This window comes from Oreochromis niloticus, unplaced genomic scaffold, assembly GCF_001858045.2.
Source record: "Oreochromis niloticus isolate F11D_XX unplaced genomic scaffold, O_niloticus_UMD_NMBU tig00000891_pilon, whole genome shotgun sequence".
NCBI lineage: Eukaryota > Metazoa > Chordata > Actinopteri > Cichliformes > Cichlidae > Oreochromis > Oreochromis niloticus.
In genome coordinates, this window is record NW_020327267.1 from 77,236 (window position 1) to 103,577 (window position 26,342).

The following is a 26,342-nucleotide window of genomic DNA, read 5'->3' on the forward strand; positions in this document are numbered from 1 at the left end:
GACAAAATTGATTTTTGATACCCACAGTTTTACAGCTGAAATAAAGATGTTTACGGTTGTCAAAGAATCGTTTCAGTGTAACAGTGTTTATGTGGTATTATCCCACTTGCCACAAATGTCAGTGTAATGGGGAAACAGTGCCCCCCCTCTCGGTGTGGCTGGTTAGGTGAGACTGGCTGCAGTAATCGCTGCCAGCCTGCCTAGCCATACGAGAGGTGAGTTGTATTGCTCCGCACACAATATAGCTAAGTAGTACAGACACATAAAAGATGTTTGATTAACTGATGGGCACCGAGTGTGATAAGTGCTTAGTGGACACATGTCCAACACCAGTTTTATGTACTTTTCATTTGTTTATTATTGTGTAAAACATGTATGCTAAAGCGAAATGCTAATGGGATGTTCTGCCATAGTGTGCTGTGCGGAGTGGTGTGTGGCGAGCCTGTGCACTGATAAAGAACACCATTGTTTCCATTCAGGTACATCATTTGTTGTTGCTGTTACTTTATTGTACATTATAAATTGTAATATTGCTGCAGTAATCGCTGCCAGCCTGCCGTAGCCATACGAGAGTGTGCTGTGCGGAGTGGTGTGTGGCGAGCCTGTGCACTGATAAAGAACACCATTGTTTCCATTCAGGAAATAAAGTGGCATCGATCAGAGACTCCTTGTTTTCTTAAAACACAACACAACGCAGAGTCGAGGAGTCTGTTTGGGCCGAACTGTTGCAGCAGGATGAAGCAGAAACCGGTTACATCAGCAAGCAAAGAAAGACACAACTCAAACATGTATATACATGGGTGATCTCAGTGGAGACTCACACTGAGACATTCACTTCCCTCTTTATTTATACACTGCTCCTTCCTAAAATATGTCGGGTCGGTGCCCCTTGTGTGTAAAACAACTCCTTACAAGGTGATAAGCATGAAACATATTTAAACTGTTAAAAATAGTAACCGGTCAAGCTTATCTCAGCAAACTCAGCAAAGGTGGAGGCACCTGTGGTATTTCCTCATGCAAGCTTTGTCATGAAACACAGTGAAATAGGAGTTTTAAATGAAGCTAAACAACTAGGGATTTTTTAACTACAATAAAGCAGAATACATATAAAAATCCTTTAACAACAGTGTATCACAAAAGTTATTTTCATTGTGCACAAAGTAATCCTTCTGTGACATCTGAAATGGGTTTTTGTAAAAATAATAATAATAATAATAATTTCTTTGTTTAAACTGTAATAAAGGAATGGAGGGACTGAAAGTGCCTTGGTTATGTTTTTTCCTAATATTATGTGTTATATAGGTTTGGCTGCCTTAGGTGACAGGTGAGTGTGTACTTGCAATCTAGCTGTCTGCTAAGTGTCAACTCAACAGATAAGAGACAGGAGACACTGTGAGAAACAATAGTGTTACACACAGTGGCAAAATACTGACTGCACCTGTTCTGCACTGCAGTTTTTTTCTTTTCTTTTTCAATTCTTTAAACTAAGCTGTTCTTTTGTCTTAAGTCTTTAGGCATAAAATATCCTTCTCATTGTAGTCCTCATTGTCTTTAGCCTGATATTCTGTTGTGTTGCGGCAGGCTGATAGTTGATGAGGAAGCAGTTAAAGCTGAAGTGAGGAAAAGCTGCAGCGAGATGGACTACTTTCTTTGACACACCTCTCTGCACTGCTCCTCCCAGTGAGGAAAAGTTTCCTCCTCTCACTTTTAACTTGATGTAGCAACGGTTTGACTCAGTTGTTAGAAGATAGTCCACTGGTTGTCTGTTTGTTTTTTTGTTGTTTTTTTTGCAAGCGAAAGGGAAGTTTGGACATGAAAGTGCTACGCGAGTAGAAAAAGCACTAGAATCCGTTCTCCCAGCGTGCGGCATCATGAAGCCGTTACTGCGCTTCAGCGTCCCTCTGTGGACTCTTCTGGTCTTCAGCGCCTTCCTCAAGGTAAAAACACTTAATCCTTATGGCGTTATTTTTGTGCCACTATTCTGAGTGCACGTAAAAAAATTTGCAGGTGCAAGTAGAGCAGGGTGATATCACCAAAAATATTTATCACGATATATATTTGAAAATTTGCGATAACGGTATAACTGACGATATAATTGACACTAGACAAAATACTTTACAACTCCACAACTTTATTAGTGCAAAAAAAAAAAAAAAACATCAATGTATTTTCACTTAAACAAGCAGCTGTTTTTTATGTGCATTAAAGTTAAATTAAATTTAACAGTGCAAATGCAAATTCCTTGCTGACAGTTTAACCACAGACATATACTAACACTGATGTTAGTGCTTCTCAAGGTCTAGAGTAAAACCCAGAAGTAGCCATGTATTTCCACACAGCCAACATATATCAAACACTTCTGAGCTAAATTTTACAACAGAGTGATAGAGCTTCCCTCTCTATCTATGCAGTGTATTGTACTCTTTACTACTGTAGGGCAATCAACCCATTTAAACAGTGTAAACCCTCTCAAAGGCATTTACAATTATCTTTACTATCCCCACATCAGTGATTGGGGAAACCAAAACACCCACATTTAACTCTGGAAGAACAACCTCATTCTTTAGATGCTTCCAGCATGTTTGAGGCCTATCAAAATCCCTCAATGAAATCTGATAAACCCCAAATCCTATCTTTACGGTGTCAAACTTCCATACACATGTCAAAAGAAATCACAACTGCTGTTATTGTTATGTTTCCTCAGACAATGAGGACCTAATGCACTTACACATCAGGAACTTAGATGCTAGGAAAACAGTCTCGCTACCATGCAAAATGTACACAAGTAATTATTAGTCAAATAACTGTGAAATGCACATGCTATAATTACTCCAGTTACTTGTTACTCATACTCAGGACTCTAAAAGAGTTTGTGATGTTCGGAGAGTCATGTAAATGGATATCATTTGTAAAATGATTAGAAATGTCACAACAACGACCTCCTTAACTTAAACCTCACTAGAATGAAAAACTTCTCACCATTTGGAAAACATGTAAACCATCATCAAACCACATGTTCCTTTCAGTTCAGTGAAGTTTACTTATAGGTCATCAAAACCTTATTGGAACAGGGATTTAGTTTCAGTTTCAGTTTCAATTTTATTTCTATAGCACATTTAAAAGACCCAGGTACATCAAAGTGCTTCACACGCGAGCCGCATTTGCGGGGTTACAGCAGTAAAGGACCAGGAAAATACAACTATCCTAGTATGTGTTTCACATTGAATACACATTTTCCCACTGTAACATTTGACATTTTCCAATAATACAGTGTGATACTATAACCAACAAGCAGCCAGTAAAAACACAGTTTCCTTCACACAAAATCAGTAACACAGAAAAGCAGCTAAAGGGTCAAGTCTGCAAGGCCTGCACACACTCATGTGAACCTACAGCCTGCCCTCCTCTGGTCTCTGTCATCCTCCTGCCCTGCAAAAACAAGCAAACAAAAACAAAACAAAACACATACATCCACCCTTTTTTACTGTTTGTGTGGATCAGGCATTAGAAGTGACTAATCCTACAATAGTTACCGTCTTCTCAATTTCAAGTCAGTCACACTTAGTCCACATCATCAGTCCAGCCATAGTTCAGTGACATGCATTCATACCAATAATTGTTGACAGTGGAAAACGGCGCACTAATTTAATCCTATAAAGCCGGTCGGAGCGGGCACACTCCGTTTTGTGTAACTATTTTTAAATCCCGGTAGAACTGCAACCACATAAGCTAGCGCAATCATTTTTTTTGCATATGAAACCGGAGGAGTTGTACTTACATCTTATGCCATCAGCTTGTCCTAGGTCATGGTTTCCTTCCACATATAGCTTTGCAAAAATTGCATAAAAAAAACATAATATTCCAGAAACACGATAAGCCTCTTAAATTTCTCTAAATAGAAATATATGTTAAAAAAAACAAAAACGATTTTCAATTTTTTTGTAGTTTATTGCACTTTTTTGCAATTTATGTAATTACTATGCACTTAATGCATACATATTATTAAAATTTGGGCTATAATGGTTGTATTGATGTATAGCAACTTGAAATGCTCCCAAAAATGGTTCTACAGCATGTAAAAATATAATATAAGCTCTGGCGGTCTTGGTTCTATGGTAGGTCTTAAAGGGTTAAGTATCCACTGACAGCAATACGATGTCATTACAAAAATAAAAACTATTTTTCTTGCTTTTGAAATGGATTGAATCCCTACAATCCTTTTAAACACAGGACTTACCATCTAATATGGTCAGCATCCTAGGTAGGTGAATTTCCTCCAAAGCCCATTGTTATCTAGAGAAGCTCACCTTATATTTGTTCTGCAATGAAATGTTTTACAGCGCTTTTAATTTGAATCTTGCAGACCTGCTTAAAAGTGAGCTGATTATTAAACCATCAACACACAAAATATCACCACCGGAAGGACAAAACCTGACAGGTTTTCCCTAAGTGCACTGTTACTGAAAATATTAGACCCAGTAGCGGACATGTCTAAGTATTAAAAAAAAACAAAACGGTTTTTCTCTTAGAAAAAGAAAACAACCCTAACCTAACTGGCAGAATCAGCCTTGCACTAAAACAAAACCCCCAAATCTGCCAGAAAAATCACAGGAAAAAGTTTTTTCTGGTGAAACAACATGCTGTAGGGAATAGAATCTGCCATACAGTGCTGCAGTCACTGCTTCTGGCTTTAATTGATCACTGATGCTTACATGGTCTGAAATCAGACTTAAGAGTCACTACCTCTTTTCATTTTCCCCACATCATATTTACTGGTTGCCCACAAGTGCTCCAGAATATCACACAATTTTGGAAAGTCTGGGGTCAACTGACCTAGTTCCACCTGCTAAATACACAGAGAAATTCCCCCCCTTTTTTATAAGCAGCTGCACAGTTCACACAACACTAATGTTCACCATTAAACGCTTCCTAAACAATTCATGGCAGTGTTTCATCACTGGAATGTGAATTTCTTCCCCAGGTCTGTGCTGTGTGTAAAGTGCTTTAGGTGCCTAGAAAAGCGCTATATAAATGCAATCTATTATTGTTATTATTATTATTTTTCATTCATTTTTCATTTTCACAGACCCAATCATTTTATTTGACTTTTCTTTTTTTTTCCCCCAACATAAAACATGTGACATGTTGTCATGTATTTCACAAAAGAAGTTTGTTCTTGTGTATTCAGAGGTGTGTATCTGGGCGCAAGCTTCACCCATACATCAGAAACAGGAAACTCATTTCAACCCTCTGCTACATCTTATTCACTTGTTTTATAATCCAGTCATCTTTCCCTGATCTAGTAGCAATCAACTAATTTGCATATCAGCTCATAACCCACTAAGTTGACAGGACAACAGAATAGAATAGAATAGAATAGAATTCAACTTTATTGTCATTGCACATGTCACAGGTACAGGGCAACGAAATGCAGTTTGCATCCATCCAGAAAGTGCTTTAGCCGTGATAGAGGTATATTACAATATATATTAGCAATAATATAGATATGTAAGTATATTACAGAAATGGGTCTATTATGGTATGTTATAATGTACACGGTGTGAAGTATGTTATGAATATTCTATAACTATAAGTATGTACAGGCTGTAGTGAGTACAAGCTATGTACAGGCTATGAACAGGATATGAATATGAAATAAAAACTATACAGAAATCTGAGATATACAGTTATACAGAAATGTGAACTATGTAAGTTATAAACAGTTGTAGGATTAAAAATTATCGTATGTACAGAATGATTATTTACACAGAACTGTACAGTAGTGGTAAAGTGCTAGTGGTTGTGGGTGTGTGTATGTTCAGTCCATGAGTTTAACGTGGGTCAGATGTCAGGAGGCAGAGTTCAGGAGTCTGACAGCTGTGGGGAAGAAGCTGTTCCGGTACCTGGTGGTCTTAGTCCGGAGGCTCCTGTAGCGCCTCCCAGAGGGCAGGAGGGTGAAGAGTCTATGTGATGGGTGACTGGGGTCTTTGATGATTTTCCCAGCCCTTTTCAGACACCGCTTCCTGTAGATGTCCTTTATGGCAGGAAATGGTGCTCCGGCGATGCGCTGGGCAGTTTTCACGACCCTCTGCAACGCCTTCCGGTCCAAGGCGGAGCAGTTCCCGTACCAGACTGTTATACAGTTGGTCAGGATGCTCTCGATGGTGCAGCGGTAGAGGTTCACCAGGATGTCTGAGGACAGGTGGTTCTTCCTCAGAGTCCTCAAGAAGAAGAGGTGCTGGTGAGCCTTCTTGACCAGCTTGGAGCAGTTGGTCGTCCAGATGAGATCCTCGGAGATGCATGTTCAAAATATTATCACAAAAGAGAATTTGGTTCATACAGTAAATTGCTTGTGCTGCACCAATCAAGCAGAAAGCATCTCACAATTTTACTATATTAACAATCAAATTTATTATCTGATCACTGGTTTGTCCTACCAGAATCTCTCTTTTTCCCCCTTTAACAAAAGTTAAACTGTTGTCCTTCAACCTGGAGAGTTAATTGTCAGCAGTGGATACACTCAGCATTTGATAACAAGTGTCTGTTAAATTTACACTGGTGAGAGATAACAAGCTGATCTTCATTGCATGTGTGTGTTAGTAGGCAGGTTTAATGGATGTGTGTGCAGTGGAGCTGCAGATTCTGCAGGGCATGTCCTTAAAGCTGCCTTTCCTTCAAATTTCTCTGTTTATGTGTGTGTGCGTTTTATTTTTACCCTTGTTGCGATCCTACGGAGTCTTTCTCAACCTCCACAAGACAGCCGGCCACAGTTTTCCAACCCAATTTTAATGTGCTCTGACATTAACAACAACAGATCCCTTTTCCTCCATGCTCTCTTCCCACTTCTTACAGCTCCTGTCTCTCTCCTGCATCTGCAGCAGTTCACGGTTGTGGTGTGTCAGGGGCCCAGTGGGCCGTTCTTCTTCGGCTTTGCCTTATGTCTTTCACTCTTTTCAGTCTCTTCCTTTGCCATTTCAACTCCCAGTATGTGAAACTCAGACAGTCTTCTCAAGTCTATTTACACACAGTGATGTCGCTGGTGAACCTCTCAGCTTGTAATTGGGAGCGACTGCTTCCATCCACGATGGTATTTGTACATGCTGCTGAACCCTTTAAGTAGGGTTGGGCGGCAGGGCTCGCAAAATCGCTAGTCCGACGTCCCGGGGCAATATCTCCAGTCGGGCGACCAAAATCTATCTCAGCCCTGCCCGTCGGGCTAGCGATTTTGCGAGCTCTGGACGGTAGCCTATAAACGGTATACGGTAGAAACGATATAAATTTGGCCAACGGTAGAGATTTTCACTGTTGATGGTGTCATCAAGCTGCGCCTGTTTTGGTCGAAAGCATTGCAGCGGCTGCAAACAATATCATCTGCAAATTATGCCGGGCGACAGTAATAGCAAAGAGACGAAGCACTTTTGGAATATGGGGAAAACCAAAAAGTGCACTTCCTCCACTTCCGTACCATTGATTCGTTAATGCTGAATTCTCTCGTAGCTGCTCTAGTCCCATGATGTTGCAGTATATTAATGACTGAGTTCGTATTGTGGATGAATGATCTCAGTTGTTCTCCTGACTGAAGTTTGGTCCGTTTACAGCATCCTGCCATGCAATTGCATTTGTCCCTAACCACCAGAAACCCTCACGTTAACTTTTATCGAGTGGAAAAAAGTTAGCGTTCATCCTTTAGCTTCACTGTGCTAATGTTATGCTAATGTATCTGTTTTGCTAGCAATCACGTAGGACATCATTATATACCAGCTAGTCCAACTTCAGTAACCCTACAAACGTCACTGCTGTTTAGTTTACTCTCTTCATTTATGTTGGAAGTGACAGCAGAGCTGTACGTTTTAATTTTTTCAGAGATCTCTCAGTCAGAACATGCTACATCATGTTTAGGTGGAAACTAGCGAGCTAACTTCCTGCTAACTTCTAACTCCTGTTAAATCCTCCCAATTCTTTCGACCTTTGGGCTGAAGGAAGGACAATACTCGGTGTATAAATGCTCAATCAACAATCCTTTATTCCATACAACTCAACACTTAGAGAGCACAAACCATCCGGATGGGGAGACATGCATGAAGAGGGTCACAGCAAATCTTATAATGGTGGAGGGTTACTCAGCCTCTTATAGCCTCTAGTGGCCCCCACCTAGTCGTAAAAATCTAAACCTTCACATGTTTCCTAATTCATAGCAAGCCTGACTTATGGCCTTGGCTCCCTGTCTTTCTGCTCTCTGTAAAGGTGGGGGTATGGAATGTGGTCTGTCTCTTCTATTATCAGCACAAGGCCCTCTGCACCCAACATTCTCTTCATGGTTCAGCAGTATAAGATGTCAAGAAACAGTGTAGCACATTCATAGCAGATCAATGGTACAGGATAATACACGCCTATCTAACAAATCTAATGATTATCACATTCTTTTAACTCAGAAATATAATGGAAACTAAACTACATACACATCACACAATCTAGACTAAGGGATCTAATATGACCTACAGCAATATCAGAATTCAACTACTTCGATTACAGATATAAGGTAACATACGATAACATAATAATCTCACACTCCGTTGAATGTAATAAATTCTGTTTTCATGGATGCCTGAATGTTAAACTTAATTGTTACACCTGGTAAAGCAGCAACGCTGATTATTTTATTAAAAAGGAAAGAATTTAGACAGTTTTTAACTTTAAGTGATGCCGCAGTGTCTGTTTGACTTTCGGACCTGAAGAGGAGTTTTGGACCCAGATTACTCCGTGAGGCTCCTGACTACGGTAGCCATAATGCTCTGACGATCCATCAAGCGGTGTGCCTTCATAGCTTACTAAAGTCGTACTAAAACATTTTTTGACAGATTTCTGTACGCCGTGTATCACATAAAATCGGTTCGAGGTCAGTAAGCACAGCCAGAATTCATACATAAGGCACACTGTCGATTTTTGAGAAAATTAAAGGATTTTAAGTGTGCTTTAAAAGTGTGTAAAATACAGTATACAGAAGAAAAGAATATATCGCGATATATATCGTTACCGCACATGCTTCAGATTATACGGTGATATGGATTTTAGGCCATATCGCCCAGCCCTACCTGTAAGGTTTAAGGTTTAGGGCAGTGCTGCTGTCTGTTCACCTTGTTGACTCTTGAAGTCGACGCCGTTGCTCTTGAACTGCATTTTGTCTTCAGGGAGAGATTGATTGTCCTCGAAGCTTGTTCTTCAGGTTAAGATGTACATGAAGGTGAAGCTGTGAAATTTTCAGCCAAAACACGGCGTGGGTGTGGTTCCAATAATGTTAATCTATCATTTTGCTCCCGCTGCTGTGCTCGTGGAGGAGGTTGATCCAGGTCCGTAGTCACCTGTACTAACACACTGAGACACTTATTTAATATCATTTTCATCACTGCTCAATAACACTTTCCCTCTCTTATTCTTCTATCTGCATTTTAACACATCTCTTTCTTGTTATACACACCCACAGCACTTCTTACATGCACACGCACACTTTTCTTTACTGCATTCCTCAGTTTCTACACACTTCATACTCTGTGTATTCTTTCCCATATTTCTGGAAGGAAAAAAAAAATCATACAATCAAAACTGGGATTTGCCCGGACCACCCAGAGGGATGCCTCCTATGGTATCACTGGCCGTACTGCTGAGCTCAGCTTTGCGGACAAGCGCGTTCACCGTCCGGCCTTTTCCTTCTGGTGCAAAAGTGCTAAACATCGTAAACTAAGGATGGAGCGCTTCCCACGACAGTCCTGAAATCAGGCGTCGTATTCCTCCAAATGGTCCGTCCCAAAAAAAACCAAAAACCCTTTTCTCTGTCGACATCTTTCTTTCACATAACCATCTTCCACACACTTGGAGTTTTTAACCAGACCAAACTCTATGGCCAAATAATTAAAATAAAATAAAATAAAAAAATAAAAATTGGGTTTTCACCCAGACCACCTGTAGGGACGCCCCCATTTGCTGGGTCCAGCTTCCATTGTACAAACAAGCGCGTCCGCTGTCTGGCCATTCTGCGTTTTTTCGCTGCTGCAAAATTGCTAAAAAAACATACACTAGAATGCTCAACTTGTTGAGCTTCTAAGATCCTGCACTTACTGCTGCAACAAGAATACCCACTAGAATACCCAAACTGAGTTTCTAGGAACCTGCACCCAATAATTGCAGCAGTAAGGAAGCGAGGCTTTCCCTGTTTCCCGATTGAAAATCCTCCCAAATCAAAACAGCTCACCGTTGCAGATCCTTTGCAGTGCCTCTCTTGGTTCTTTTAAAAATTCCTGCATGCATGAGTCACTGAAGCACACCCCGTGGTTCCCCCTTTTTAAAAACAAAGGAACGGTGGGACTGAGGCAATTTTACCTCAGGATAGCCAGTCACCGCATGCCTGTTATTCAGCGAAACTCACCTGAGGAATCCTGCTCGACATCATCAAATTTTTCTGGAAAATTTAACAATAACCTGCAACACACCCAGTGAGCTTGATTTGAAGTGGGTTTAATAAACACATTGTTATGTGGAGAGACCATCCCAGTGAAACACTAGGTCCATCTCTGAATTGTGGCCACCGCCCTTAAATCACACATACAGAGACACAGACAAAAAACATTCCACAAACTCTTACGTGTTAGCCCCTCTCATGGGAGGCTATACCTCCGCCCTCACAGAGAGTTATGACCTTGTTTTCTGGTTGGCCGTCACCTAAGGATTTACATCCCTAATAAGGAGAAGGAGTCTCACTTTCTGTTTAACGTCTCCCATTATAATGGCCTCACTGTAATTATTCCACCTGCATACGTGAGAAAGTGATATTACTATAAGTAATGTGATATGATTAAATATGTGATTAATACATGAGAAAAGAAAATTGCCTCGCCAAAATACAATCTTTGGTTGGTTTTGATGCTTTGAATCTGTTCAAAACTAAATGCTGACCTCTGCTGGTGCAAAAATGATTTACTTTGCTTTTTTGTGTGTGTTCATCTCTCCAGAGCACCCACACACAAGCTACCTGTAAGTATTGGTTCCTCATTTTTTCATGTGCTCTCAGTCTGATATTTTGACTTTCTATAGTTCAAAACTAAAGTTTTGCGAATTTCTCACTGTTTTCTTGAATGTCTTGTTTTTCTTGTTCTTCTTTTTAGCAAATTGTGCAACAGGAATATTAAATATAATCACCACAACAACAAACGTCACCTTTCAACTTAAACCAAATTGTAGCTTAACAGTTGAGAATAATACCTCTGGAAATTGTTTAATAACTGGTCTGATTCCTGGAGCTGTCTATCAAATTGTCTTAAACTGTTCAGGCTCCTGCAGTGTGTCACAAATCACAACAAGTAAGTCATTTTATGTTTCTTAAATATATACACCAATGATTCTGTGAGGTGGATGACAGTAATGTTAATATTCTTTTACAGCCCATAATGAGAATATGATGAACTGATTCTTTTCCTGTTGGCGTATCTCTAATTCACAGAGACAGAAACGATCAGTTTAACAGTCACTAATATCACAACATCCTCTATGTTTGTGAGCTGGACTAAACCAGTGGGAATGAGCTCCTTCTATAAAGTACAGTGGACAGGTGGAGGAACAAGTGGCTCTATAAATGGCTATGAGACGTTGTATAATATTGCTAACCTGACTGCTGGTGTCCAGTATGAAATAACTGTCACTGCAGTGGCTGGTGATGGTTATACTGAAGGACAGAGTGCTACTGTCACCAAGTACACAAGTAAGTGAGCATTTAAATGTTTTTCATACCGTAAGTTAGTGACTGTCTGCTGAGGATATCTGGTAAAATAAGGAGTCTTCTATCCTCATAAGATAAGTTCAATTCAAAGGAAAGTAGAAGTAGAAATCCAGATGTAGAAGAAGAAGCCCTTTGAAGTGAGAAGGTTGGATCTCTCACCGATGTGTTCTCATATGAGAGTTGTAGTTGTGCTCACTCTGTGTTTGAGTAACAGCTCCAACAATGGTTTGCATTTCTTTTGTACGTCTAGTTTAGATCTTCCTCTGAACTTCCAGCTGCATGAAATGTTACAGGGTCAGCATGTTGCTGCTCGTGTGTTTTTACTGTAACTTTGAGACAGAGAAGACTTGAGCCGATTGTTTAATTGCAATGACTTCTCTCTTACAGAGCCTGAAGTAGACTTAGAGAGACTTAGAGCTTTTTATTGTCATTGTGCAGTTTCTTGCGCACCGAAATTGGGTAGCTGGACCACAAAGGTGGAGAAATAAAAAAAAAAGAGAAAACAATATACAACGAGGGTAAAATAAAAATAAAGCAATATGTATGTATACATATATACATATATGTGAGTGAACTATATACATGGTGTATGCATAAGAAACATTGAAACAGAAGCATTGTGGGGCTGTATACAAGGGCATGTAATAAATAAATAAATAAGGGTGGAGGGGCTATGGTCATTTAGGGAGGGGATGGTAATTCCACTGAGACCTAAATATTCCACAAGACCAAAGATATTGAACGTGGACCAAAAATATTGCACAGAACATGGAAAGACTGAGATATTGCACATAGTTGATCAATAGCAGCATCAGAGTGGATGTATTGGAGAAGTCTGTTCACACTCTTAGTTTGCATTAAGAGTTCTGACAGCCCACGGGAAGAAGCTGTTCTTTAGTCTGTTGGTTTTGCACCTGATGGATCTGAACCTTTTTCCAGAGTGCAGGATGTTGAAGAGGTGGTGGTTAGGGTGGAGGTGGTCCTAAATAATTGCTCTGGCTCTGGAGAGACCTCTTGAGCTGGCAATTAAGTCCAGGGAGGAGAGTGGACAGCCGATCACCTTCTCTGCAGTTCTGATGACCCTCTGTAGTCTCTTCTTGTCAGCTGTTGTGCAACCAGCGTACCACACAGGGATGGCGTGCACCAGCACTCTCTCGATAGTGGCACGGTAGAAGGACACGAGGAGGTCAGTCTGCAGCCTGCTCCATCTCAAAACCCTCAAGAAACGGAGGCGCTGCTGGGCTTTCTTCACTAGGGATGATGTGTTTGTGGACCAAGATAAGTCCTCAGATATGTGGGTGCCAAGGAACTTAAATGAGGACACCCTCCTTGTATGGAGAGGGGGCGGGGGGGTCAGTTCTTGTTTTGCGGAAGTCCATGACCACTTCCTTTGTTTTCCTGGTGTTTGGGGTGAGGTTATTGTAGTTACACCATTCTGACAGTCGCTGGACCTCATCTCCGTAGGCGGTGTCATCATCGTTGGTGATGAGCCCCATCAGAGTGGTGTCGTCTGCAAATTTGATGATGATGTTGCAGGGGTGCGTGGGGGTGCAGTCACTGGTGTAGATGGTGTATAGGAGTGGACTCAGCACACATCCCTGTGGTGAGCCAGTGCTGAGTGACAGGGTGGATGATCTCTGGTTGCCAACCTTGGCTGTTTGTGAACGGTCTGTGAGGAAGTTTTTGATCCATGCACATGTGGAGGGGGGGAAGTTCAAGTTTACCAGAAAAGCACCAAAGTGGAGAGCATAGAGCCGCTGTGTCTGTGCGCGCCAAGTAGTCAGGGGACTCGGTGTTACTGCTTTCACAACGTCCTCTGTATCAGTGAAGTGGACTGAACCAGAGGGAAACAGCTCCTTCTATCTTGTAGAGTGGACAGATAGAACTTTAAATGAGAATCACAGCATGAATAACACATATATAACCATCAGTGCACTAACTGCTGGGGTGCAGTATACATTTAGAGTTAGTGCAGTGGCTGGTGATGAGCAAACTATGGGAGCTGCAGAGTTAATTTCACTGTATACACGTAAGAAATGCAGCAAATCACTATCTGAATGAATTTGTAATCAGTGTTTTTCAAATGTTGTCCCTTAGGGGTTCTTTACTAAATTTGCAGCATATTTGATGGTGTCATTTTCTAAAGGCTAAAATACATTTTGCTCTCAATTTTGTTATTTTTGCGTTTGCCTCTCTGGAACTCACAGAACCCGAAAAAGTGAAGACGCTTACTGTCAGTGAAATCAGGACATCCTCTATATTTCTGAATTGGACTGACCCACAGGGTGAAAGGTCTTTATATAGAGTAGAGTGGACAGATGGAACAATAAAAAACAATAAGACTGTCACTGAAACTAAAGTAAATGTCACTGAGCTGACTCCTGGAGTGTGCTACACTTTCACTGTCACAGCAGTGGCTGGAGATAACAGAACAGAAAGTGACGTAGCAACACTTTCTCTATACACAAGTAAGATGAAGAGTATGAATTCTGCTGGTGCAAAGTGCTTGCACCCTGTACTGTTTCACTGTTTCATTTTTTATCTTTTAGTTTATTAGTTTTTTGTCTGTCGACTTTTGTTAATCATTTTTTGGCAGCTTCTTTTCTAATGAAGCAATAAAAGCAAAAGAAATATAATTTGTACATGAAGACTTCAGATGTGAAAAACACTTTATACATGAGTGACATGTTTTATTAGTCAACAGGCTCATTTTGATTGTTTCTTATTTTATTCAAATATCATCTCAGGTCTTCTTTAATTCAGTCCTCTTGATTCTTACCTGTTGCAGTCACTACTTATTTGGTTGGCTCAACATTTCTTTTGTGTTCTTGTTCATCCTCATGTACTCTCCACTCATAGAGCCTGAAGTAGTCACGAGTCTCTCTGCTGCTAATATTACAACGTCATCTATCTTTGTGAGCTGGACTAAACCAGTGGGAAACAGCTCCTTCTATAAAGTACAGTGGACAGGTGGAGGAAGGAACTTCTCTGTAAATGTCTATGAGACGTTGTATAATATTGCTAACCTGACTGCTGGTGTCCAGTATGAAATAACTGTCACTGCAGTGGCTGGTGATAATTATACTGAAGGACAGAGTGCTACTGTCACCAAGTACACAAGTAAGTGAGCATTTAAATGTTTTTCATACCGTAAATTAGTGACTGTCTGCTGAGGATACCTGGTAAAATAAGGAGTCTTCTATCCTCATAAGATAAGTTCAATTCAAAGGAAAGTAGAAGTAGTAATCCAGATGTAGAAGAAGAAGCCCTTTGAAGTGAGAAGGTTGGATCTCTCACCGATGTGTTCTCATATGAGAGTTGTAGTTGTGCTCACTCTGTGTTTGAGTAACAGCTCCAACAATGGTTTGCATTTCTTTTGTACGTCTAGTTTAGATCTTCCTCTGAACTTCCAGCTGCATGAAATGTTACAGGGTCAGCATGTTGCTGCTCGTGTGTTTTTACTGTAACTTTGAGACAGAGAAGACTTGAGCCGATTGTTTAATTGCAATGACTTCTCTCTTACAGAGCCTGAAGTAGACTTAGAGAGACTTAGAGCTTTTTATTGTCATTGTGCAGTTTCTTGCGCACCGAAATTGGGTAGCTGGACCACAAAGGTGGAGAAGTAAAAAAAAAAGAGAAAACAATATACAACGAGGGTAAAATAAAAATAAAGCAATATGTATGTATACATATATACATATATGTGAGTGAACTATATACATGGTGTATGCATAAGAAACATTGAAACAGAAGCATTGTGGGGCTGTATACAAGGGCATGTAATAAATAAATAAATAAATAAGGGTGGAGGGGCTATGGTCATTTAGGGAGGGGATGGTAATTCCACTGAGACCTAAATATTCCACAAGACCAAAGATATTGAACATAGACCAAAAATATTGCACAGAACATGGAAAGACTGAGATATTGCACATAGTTGATCAATAGCAGCGTCAGAGTGGATGTATTGGAGAAGTCTGTTCACACTCTTAGTTTGCATTAAGAGTTCTGACAGCCCACGGGAAGAAGCTGTTCTTTAGTCTGTTGGTTTTGCACCTGATGGATCTGAACCTTTTTCCAGAGTGCAGGATGTTGAAGAGGTGGTGGTTAGGGTGGAGGTGGTCCTAAATAATTGCTCTGGCTCTGGAGAGACCTCTTGAGCTGGCAATTAAGTCCAGGGAGGAGAGTGGACAGCCGATCACCTTCTCTGCAGTTCTGATGACCCTCTGTAGTCTCTTCTTGTCAGCTGTTGTGCAACCAGCGTACCACACAGGGATGGCGTGCACCAACACTCTCTCGATAGTGGCACGGTAGAAGGACACGAGGAGGTCAGTCTGCAGCCTGCTCCATCTCAAAACCCTCAAGAAACGGAGGCGCTGCTGGGCTTTCTTCACTAGGGATGATGTGTTTGTGGACCAAGATAAGTCCTCAGATATGTGGGTGCCAAGGAACTTAAAGGAGGACACCCTCCTTGTATGGAGAGGGGGGCGGGGGGTCAGTTCTTGTTTTGCGGAAGTCCATGACCACTTCCTTTGTTTTCCTGGTGTTTAGGGTGAGGTTATTGTAGTTACACCATTCTGACAGTCGCTGGACCTCATCTCCGTAGGCGGTGTCATCATCGTTGGTGATGAGCCCCATCAGAGTGGTGTCGTCTGCAAATTTGATGATGATGTTGCAGGGGTGCGTGGGGGTGCAGTCACTGGTGTAGATGGTGTATAGGAGTGGACTCAGCACACATCCCTGTGGTGAGCCAGTGCTGAGTGACAGGGTGGATGATCTCTGGTTGCCAACCTTGGCTGTTTGTGAACGGTCTGTGAGGAAGTTTTTGATCCATGCACATGTGGAGGGGGAGAAGTTCAAGTTTACCAGAAAAGCACCAAAGTGGAGAGCATAGAGCCGCTGCGTCTGTGTGCGCCAAGTAGTCAGGGGACTCGGTGTTACTGCTTTCACAACGTCCTCTGTATCAGTGAAGTGGACTGAACCAGAGGGAAACAGCTCCTTCTATCTTGTAGAGTGGACAGATAGAACTTTAAATGAGAATCACAGCATGAATAACACATATATAACCATCAGTGCACTAACTGCTGGGGTGCAGTATACATTTAGAGTTAGTGCAGTGGCTGGTGATGAGCAAACTGAGCTGCAGAGTTAATTTCACTGTATACACGTAAGAAATGCAGCAAATCACTATCTGAATGAATTTGTAATCAGTGTTTTTCAAATGTTGTCCCTTAGGGGTTCTTTACTAAATTTGCAGCATATTTGATGGTGTCATTTTCTAAAGGCTAAAATACATTTTGCTCTCAATTTTGTTATTTTTGCGTTTGCCTCTCTGGAATTCACAGAACCCGAAAAAGTGAAGACGCTTACTGTCAGTGAAATCAGGACATCCTCTATATTTCTGAATTGGACTGACCCACAGGGTGAAAGGTCTTTATATAGAGTAGAGTGGACAGATGGAACAATAAAAAACAATAAGACTGTCACTGAAACTAAAGTAAATGTCACTGAGCTGACTCCTGGAGTGTGCTACACTTTCACTGTCACAGCAGTGGCTGGAGATAACAGAACAGAAAGTGACATAGCAACACTTTCTAAATGCACAAGTAAGATGAAGAGTATGAAATCTGCTGGTGCAGGTGCTTGCACCCTGTACTGTTTCACTGTTTCATTTTTTATCTTTTAGTTTATTAGTTTTTTGTCTGTCGACTTTTGTTAATCATTTTTTGGCAGCTTCTTTTCTAATGAAGCAATAAAAGCAAAAGAAATATAATTTGTACATGAAGACTTCAGATGTGAAAAACACTTTATACATGAGTGACATGTTTTATTAGTCAACAGGCTCATTTTGATTGTTTCTTATTTTATTCAAATATCATCTCAGGTCTTCTTTAATTCAGTCCTCTTGATTCTTACCTGTTGCAGTCACTACTTATTTGGTTGGCTCAACATTTCTTTTGTGTTCTTGTTCATCCTCATGTACTCTCCACTCATAGAGCCTGAAGTAGTCACGAGTCTCTCTGCTGCTAATATTACAACATCATCTATCTTTGTGAGCTGGACTAAACCAGTGGGAAACAGCTCCTTCTATAAAGTACAGTGGACAGGTGGAGGAAGGAACTTCTCTGTAAATGTCTATGAGACGTTGTATAATATTGCTAACCTGACTGCTGGTGTCCAGTATGAAATAACTGTCACTGCAGTGGCTGGTGATAATTATACTGAAGGACAGAGTGCTACTGTCACCAAGTACACAAGTAAGTGAGCATTTAAATGTTTTTCATACCGTAAATTAGTGACTGTCTGCTGAGGATACCTGGTAAAATAAGGAGTCTTCGATCATCATAAAATAAGTGAAATTCAAAGGAAAGTAGAAGTAGAAATCCAGATGTAGAAGAAGAAGCCCTTTGAAGTGAGAAGGTTGGATCTCTCACCGATGTGTTCTCATATGAGAGTTGTAGTTGTGCTCACTCTGTGTTTGAGTAACAGCTCCAACAATGGTTTGCATTTCTTTTGTACGTCTAGTTTAGATCTTCCTCTGAACTTCCAGCTGCATGAAATGTTACAGGGTCAGCATGTTGCTGCTCGTGTGTTTTTACTGTAACTTTGAGACAGAGAAGACTTGAGCCGATTGTTTAATTGCAATGACTTCTCTCTTACAGAGCCTGAAGTAGACTTAGAGAGACTTAGAGCTTTTTATTGTCATTGTGCAGTTTCTTGCGCACCGAAATTGGGTAGCTGGACCACAAAGGTGGAGAAGTAAAAAAAAAAGAGAAAACAATATACAACGAGGGTAAAATAAAAATAAAGCAATATGTATGTATACATATATACATATATGTGAGTGAACTATATACATGGTGTATGCATAAGAAACATTGAAACAGAAGCATTGTGGGGCTGTATACAAGGGCATGTAATAAATAAATAAATAAGGGTGGAGGGGCTATGGTCATTTAGGGAGGGGATGGTAATTCCACTGAGACCTAAATATTCCACAAGACCAAAGATATTGAACGTGGACCAAAAATATTGCACAGAACATGGAAAGACTGAGATATTGCACATAGTTGATCAATAGCAGCGTCAGAGTGGATGTATTGGAGAAGTCTGTTCACACTCTTAGTTTGCATTAAGAGTTCTGACAGCCCACGGGAAGAAGCTGTTCTTTAGTCTGTTGGTTTTGCACCTGATGGATCTGAACCTTTTTCCAGAGTGCAGGATGTTGAAGAGGTGGTGGTTAGGGTGGAGGTGGTCCTAAATAATTGCTCTGGCTCTGGAGAGACCTCTTGAGCTGGCAATTAAGTCCAGGGAGGAGAGTGGACAGCCGATCACCTTCTCTGCAGTTCTGATGACCCTCTGTAGTCTCTTCTTGTCAGCTGTTGTGCAACCAGCGTACCACACAGGGATGGCGTGCACCAGCACTCTCTCGATACACTCAAAAAAATGAAACGTTGACTTTAATTAAAATTATTTTGTCAACAGGTTCCACGAAATTGCATTGTGTTAGTTTAAAGCAAAAATCTTTAGTTCATCTAATTTTAAAAAACTACTTAAGATTAACAAGAGATATTTAAGACTACCTAAATCAAATTATGTTGTATGAACATAAATGATATATTTACAGGTTAGATAGTTTACATTAGTTACTTCAACCCATTTCTTATTTGTGGCAGTAAAATGTTAAATTTAAGTTAGATTAATTCAAATATTATATTTTCAGCCACCTTGTGCTTTACTAATTAGTTTTACATAAATCTATTTTGTCAACAGGTTCCACACAAATGAATTAAGTACATCCAACTTATTTTTTTAAATTTCTTTTATTGCCAACACATTCAGTGAGCATTTGTGTAAACCCAGTCCAAAATAAAACACAACAGCTCATTAGGGTTAGTAACTAACAGTATGTAGACAGATGCAACATCAAGACTTAAATTAAATGTCTGTATCTGCCAGAAATAGAAGAAAAAAACATTGAAGACCACATAACATGTTGATAAGATGACACTTGACTTATGCACATGTGATGCTAGTAAGGTCTGTGGAGTGCTTTTTCTTTTAGTGTCTAAAATGGATAGCAAAGTTGCTATTTGCAATGATTGCTTGTCTGAACACAGACAGTGGAAATATGTCAGTCTTAGTTTTACTGGATCTCAGTGCAGCATTTGATACAGTTGACCACAACATATTACTCAAACGACTGGAGAACTGGGCAGGTCTTTCAGGAACTGTACTAAACTGGTTCAAAACATACTTAGAAAACAGGAAATACTTTGTATCAATAGGTAACTTCACATCTGAGCAGACAAGTATCACATGTGGAGTTCCCCAAGGTTCCATCTTGGGACCCCTTCTGTTTAACATTTACATGTTCCCACTGGCACAGATTATAAAGAACAACAAAATAAACTATCATAGCTACGCAGATGACACACAAATATATATCACAATGTCACCAGGAGACCGAGGCCCTGTACAGGCTCTTGGTAAATGCATTGAGGAAATTAATGACTGGTTGTGCCACAATTTTCTCCAGCTAAACAAAAATAAAACTGAGGTAATAGTCTTTGGTGCAAAAGAAAAACGATTACAGGTCACCAGAGAACTTCAATCTATACACCTAAAAACCACAAACCAGGCGAGAAATTTGGGTGTAGTGATGGATGCAGACCTAAACTTAGAAAAACACATTAAGACAATAACAAAATCAGCTTACTATCACCTCAAGAATATTTCAAGAATAAAAGATCTGATGTCTCAACAGGACCTGGAAAAACTAGTCCATGCATTCATCTTTAGTAGGCTTGATTACTGTAACAGCATCTTTACAGGTCTACCTAAAAAATCAGTCAGACAACTACAGCTCATTCAGAACTCTGCTGCTAGAGTCCTCACTAAGACCAAAAAAGTGGACCACATCAGTCCAGCTCTGAGGTCTTTACACTGGCTGCCTGTCCGTCAGAGGATAGACTTTAAAGTTCTGATGCTGGTCTATAAAGCTCTGAATGGTTTAGGACCGAAATACATCAGTGACCTCCTGACCCAGTATGAACCTTCCAGATCTCTCAGGTCATCTGGATCCGGTCTGTTATCAGTCCCCAGAGTCAGAACCAGACACGGAGAAGCTGCATTCAGCTTTTATGCTCCTTATATCTGGAACAAACTCCCAGAAAGCCTCAGATCAGCTGAAACACTCAGTTTATTTAAATCCAGGTTGAAGACTCACCTATTCTCAGCTGCATTTGAATAAAGCACCAAATCCACACTTAAGTTTACATTTCAAAACCTACTTTTTAACTACTGATTTTATCTACTGTTCTGATTTTATTTACTGTTTTGATATTTGATTTTATATACTGTTTTGTTTGTTTGTTTGTTTGTTTGCTTGTTTTAATCAAATTTAAATCATGCTTTTTATTTGTTTTTGTTTTTAATGTCTCTGTAAAGCACTTTGAATCACCTTGTTGTTGAATTGTGCTATATAAATAAATTTGCCTTGCCTTGCTTAGGGTCAGTCCAGTAACACAACGCCAATGAAGTGCTTTCCTTTAACAATGCAAAGTGAAGTGTCCACCTCAACAGCCACAATTAAAAAAAATTAATGTTGTAATAATAACAATAATAATAATAATAATGCATTGGATTTATATAGCGCTTTTCAAGGCACCCAAAGCGCTTTACAATGACATTATTCATTCACACTCACATTCACACACACATAATAATAATAATAATAATAATAATAATAATAATGATAATAATAATAATAATGATAATAATAATAATAAATAGTCCACTGATATTAGCAATCAAAGAAAATTATATCACCATCCCAAATAAAACTTTAATAAAACATGCCAGCATTATGGTCTAACAATAAAACAGCTTGTCAGCGTTCAGTTTTTTTGCAACAGCACAGCAGTAACCATTTAACACTTGCCACCCTCAACGTTTATTTTACCAGTGTTTGGGCAAAAAACTTGGGTTGTAAACATTTTAACATGGAAACAATTGTTCGTCTTTAAAAGTCTGCAAAATATACATTCATCCTGCATTCCTAACTTACCCTTATTCTTAGTATGTATTGCAATTACCTTTACAATGCACACAATGTAACACAAACAGAATATGAACATATTTCCACCTCATAACAATATACCTTGAACGCTAATATACACACCACCCTTCAACATTTCTGGTGCAGTATCATCTCTCAATTAAATCCTTTAAATCTCAATACTTTTGATTGTCTCTTACTAGCCCCCCCTCCACCCACAAGAGTAAAATCTCTCAAATTGTAGTAGTTTACAAACTTTTCAAAATTTCTCTTAAATGTAATTTTCCCTTTATCTGTCATTTTCAACAAATTACCGTTTTATTCCCATTCAGCCTCCGAAAAACTTCTGTCCATCTGACAGAACATTCATCATCCAAATTAAGGGTTGGCTTATTCATTCAGTTTATTCTTGAGCATCTGTACCTTGGTCAAGAGTCTGCTGACATACAGATGAAGGAAGAGCTTCTGAAGTACTTCAAAGAAAGCTTTCAGTCTCGAGGTTAACTGCGATTCAGTGCATATATCTCACCCATTAAGAGTGCACATGCAGAGGCCATGTCTTCCAGGTCATGCAGAACACCCTAGATGGTTATACCCACATCGGCTGGAGGAGTGCTGACATCAGCTTTTTCGATGGTGAAGATAGCAAGGGTAATTTGTTCCAGCTCCCTCTGAACAGCTGTAGCTGTAGCTTAGACACAAAAACAAAGAAAAATGGCGTCCAGTTAAATTAAAAAAAAGAAAAAAGAAAAAAAAAAAAAGAGCCAAAGCTACCCTTTAATGAAGTAAACACAATATTAGCAACATGCACCCCAGTGCGCTACTATTTTAGACAGATTCAACAATAAATATAAATAGTTTGGGTATACAAGAAAATTCCCCAAAACATTTAAACAGGTTCCATGCAAATTACAACAACAACAACAACAACATTACAACATGCAAAAACATTAGTTATTCAAAATTTGGTTTAATACAGATAAAAAACTAAACTAAAATTACCAACCAATTATTCTTTGAAGAGGATGCTTGGGTCTTCATTCAGGTAAAAAGGTAGTGCCCTGAGGACACACTCCCTCCCCTTTTCAATAGTTTCCTTCTGTAGAGAGTGGCAGAGATACAGGAAGAGAAAACAGAAATACTTTAGGATGACACAAACTCACATTATATGCAAAATGATGACATATTCACTGCACAGATAGACATGTACACAAGACCAACTAATCATCACATGGACATGAATAGTTAACCTGTTGGGCAGGGTTTCCACCACATTATATATGTCCATAATGGAGGTATAGACAAACTAATACATCATCTTTTTTGCATTCAAAAACTGATCTTTAACATAAAAACATTCACTTATGGTTTAACCCGAAATTGAGGGATCAGATTTTACTTATGTTTAGGTCATTTTAATTTTCCAAAGTTTTGAGTACCAAACTTTGTCTTGCTTAATATAAATGTAACTACAATGAACACTGTGCAGCTACCATACACTAGCTGTTTAAATTTGAAAGTGATCTTATTAGCCATAATATTTTGCTACCAACAGAATAACGCACCTTTGTGGCTGGGGCCAAAGTTTGTCTAATTTTCTTCCCTGCAGTGCCTCCTTTTTTCTTGAAGACTTTTATGAGCTGGTCAGTGTATTGGTCAAGTTGTGCAAAAAGCCTTGGAACAAGTGGAGCAGTAGTAATCCTCACAAATTCTGCTTCCACCTGAAAACATGTCAACAAACACAACATACTGTACTGTAAATATATATACTATATGTACACATATACATACTTTATAACTGAAACTAATGTAGAAAGACCTCATTAAAGCTATAATTTTAACACAAACATTTACACAAAATGCTAATGGAGCCATTATAGCTTTTATTGTTATTTATCAAGTTCCAAATAATATTGATCACAGCTGATCTGAAAAGAATTTCATACCTGAGGTCTTTGAACTGCAACCTTTACAATGGTTCAGATCTGGAGAAGAAATAACAGGGGCATGGGATGGGTCACTAAAGAAAACTTAACTTATAAAACAGTTTTGTTTTTAAAAGTATAACAGTTCACATACCACATACAAGCTCAGGGGTACCACATACACCACATCAATATAGGAGGGAGCAGGTAAAGGCAGGATCTGAAATTTATACAGTAAAACAAGAAATTCATTACTTAATTTCAAGAAGCAAATTATTGATTGTATTACAACTAAATAAAATACTACTCAGAAGAAAAGAGATTGACACTGCTGTGCTAACTTTCTATAGAAGCAATTATCACCAGGTCTGTCGGCCTCCATTGTCTGTCCACTCATATGTCGTGAATAATTTTATTTAAAAAAGTAAGTGTGTGATTTAACAAACTGTAATTTATAACTATGCTGATCTGTATAACTCCGCTAGGAAACATGCTGTATTTACAGACCATTTTTACATAATACAGATTACTGATAGAGCATAACAATGGTGTCACAGTGGCTTTCGCCCTCGACTTTTTGGATTTTAAATGTCACTTTATGCTATCCTTGCTATCCTATTCGATATTTATGACTCTCGGATTACAGTAAAGGAATCCCAAGAAAGCAAATGAAAAAATAACCCCATGAACCCCTGTAGCTAATCCCTTAATAAAACCAAAAACAATAAAAATGTTTCTTACACAGTCCACAAAATAAGCATGTTAAGCATGTCCAGGACCCAGTAAAACTAATGTAGAACAAGCGCACGCAAACGATATAACATGTCTTATAAGACAAACGCAAAATATAACCATGCTCGACATGTAGATACTAAACAACATAGTCAAAGAAAAAACTGGTCTTACCTCCCAAAGAAACAGCAGCTTGGCGCCAAAACAACGTTTTTAAGTTAAATTTGAAGTCTTGCGCATGAGCAGGCCCAAGCCGTGAAACCTTGTTGTTCTTCGCGGCTTCATTACAACTGTTTTTGCATTACTGCCACCTTGTGGATATACAAAGTATATTGATCCTAATTGACTTAACTTAAATGTTATGCCATCAAGTAACACATTAGTATTATGTACAGTGAATAATAGACACAATTACGTAGACTTGATTAGAAAAACATATGTTAACTTAACAAAAACATTTATTTTAAGTAAAATGAAAATAAATAATTAATATACACTGAACAATCCACCTCATTCATTTTTTTGAGTGTAGTGGCACGGTAGAAGGACACGAGGAGGTCAGTCTGCAGCCTGCTCCATCTCAAAACCCTCAAGAAACGGAGGCGCTGCTGGGCTTTCTTCACTAGGGATGATGTGTTTGTGGACCAAGATAAGTCCTCAGATATGTGGGTGCCAAGGAACTTAAAGGAGGACACCCTCCTTGTATGGAGAGGGGGGCGGGGGGTCAGTTCTTGTTTTGCGGAAGTCCATGACCACTTCCTTTGTTTTCCTGGTGTTTAGGGTGAGGTTATTGTAGTTACACCATTCTGACAGTCGCTGGACCTCATCTCCGTAGGCGGTGTCATCATCGTTGGTGATGAGCCCATCAGAGTGGTGTCGTCTGCACATTTGATGATGATGTTGCAGGGGTGCGTGGGGGTGCAGTCACTGGTGTAGATGGTGTATAGGAGTGGACTCAGCACACATCCCTGTGGTGAGCCAGTGCTGAGTGACAGGGTGGATGATCTCTGGTTGCCAACCTTGGCTGTTTGTGAACGGTCTGTGAGGAAGTTTTTGATCCATGCACATGTGGAGGGGGAGAAGTTCAAGTTTACCAGAAAAGCACCAAAGTGGAGAGCATAGAGCCGCTGCGTCTGTGCGCGCCAAGTAGTCAGGGGACTCGGTGTTACTGCTTTCACAACGTCCTCTGTATCAGTGAAGTGGACTGAACCAGAGGGAAACAGCTCCTTCTATCTTGTAGAGTGGACAGATAGAACTTTAAATGAGAATCACAGCATGAATAACACATATATAACCATCAGTGCACTAACTGCTGGGGTGCAGTATACATTTAGAGTTAGTGCAGTGGCTGGTGATGAGCAAACTGAGCTGCAGAGTTAATTTCACTGTATACACGTAAGAAATGCAGCAAATCACTATCTGAATGAATTTGTAATCAGTGTTTTTCAAATGTTGTCCCTTAGGGGTTCTTTACTAAATTTGCAGCATATTTGATGGTGTCATTTTCTAAAGGCTAAAATACATTTTGCTCTCAATTTTGTTATTTTTGCGTTTGCCTCTCTGGAATTCACAGAACCCGAAAAAGTGAAGACGCTTACTGTCAGTGAAATCAGGACATCCTCTATATTTCTGAATTGGACTGACCCACAGGGTGAAAGGTCTTTATATAGAGTAGAGTGGACAGATGGAACAATAAAAAACAATAAGACTGTCACTGAAACTAAAGTAAATGTCACTGAGCTGACTCCTGGAGTGTGCTACACTTTCACTGTCACAGCAGTGGCTGGAGATAACAGAACAGAAAGTGACGTAGCAACACTTTCTAAATGCACAAGTAAGATGAAGAGTATGAAATTTG

The 26,342-nt window shown here is 39.6% G+C and overlaps 1 protein-coding gene and 3 long non-coding RNA genes across 4 annotated transcripts in view; 2 read left to right on the top strand and 2 right to left on the bottom strand.

Annotated features, from left to right (window-relative positions):
- Positions 1–202: 202 nt before the first annotated feature.
- LOC109200532 (uncharacterized) lies at positions 203–1,116 on the top strand. The gene is made up of 3 exons (XR_002060696.2): positions 203–215; positions 414–479; positions 640–1,116. It is a non-coding gene; the product is annotated as an uncharacterized LOC109200532 (long non-coding RNA).
- Positions 1,117–1,710: 594 nt separating this feature from the next.
- Positions 1,711–26,342, top strand: part of LOC102078398 (receptor-type tyrosine-protein phosphatase eta) — a 39,047-nt gene continuing 14,415 nt past the window's right edge. Inside the window, exons 1-9 of the mRNA XM_019356129.2 lie at positions 1,711–1,937; positions 11,004–11,025; positions 11,157–11,351; positions 11,492–11,749; positions 13,975–14,235; positions 14,627–14,887; positions 17,113–17,373; positions 17,764–18,024; positions 26,058–26,318. Coding sequence (XP_019211674.1) covers positions 1,872–1,937; positions 11,004–11,025; positions 11,157–11,351; positions 11,492–11,749; positions 13,975–14,235; positions 14,627–14,887; positions 17,113–17,373; positions 17,764–18,024; positions 26,058–26,318 — 1,846 coding nt within the window. The 5' untranslated portion in view covers positions 1,711–1,871. The remainder of the gene's footprint in view (positions 1,938–11,003; positions 11,026–11,156; positions 11,352–11,491; positions 11,750–13,974; positions 14,236–14,626; positions 14,888–17,112; positions 17,374–17,763; positions 18,025–26,057; positions 26,319–26,342) is intronic.
- Positions 3,797–10,989, bottom strand: LOC102078338 (uncharacterized). Its single transcript, XR_003217456.1, has 3 exons — positions 9,135–10,989; positions 4,238–4,319; positions 3,797–3,827 (listed from the first exon to the last, which is right to left on the bottom strand). It is a non-coding gene; the product is annotated as an uncharacterized LOC102078338 (long non-coding RNA).
- On the bottom strand, positions 21,526–24,932 carry LOC109200533 (uncharacterized). The gene is made up of 5 exons (XR_002060699.2): positions 23,907–24,932; positions 23,774–23,812; positions 23,393–23,548; positions 22,834–22,926; positions 21,526–22,518 (listed from the first exon to the last, which is right to left on the bottom strand). It is a non-coding gene; the product is annotated as an uncharacterized LOC109200533 (long non-coding RNA).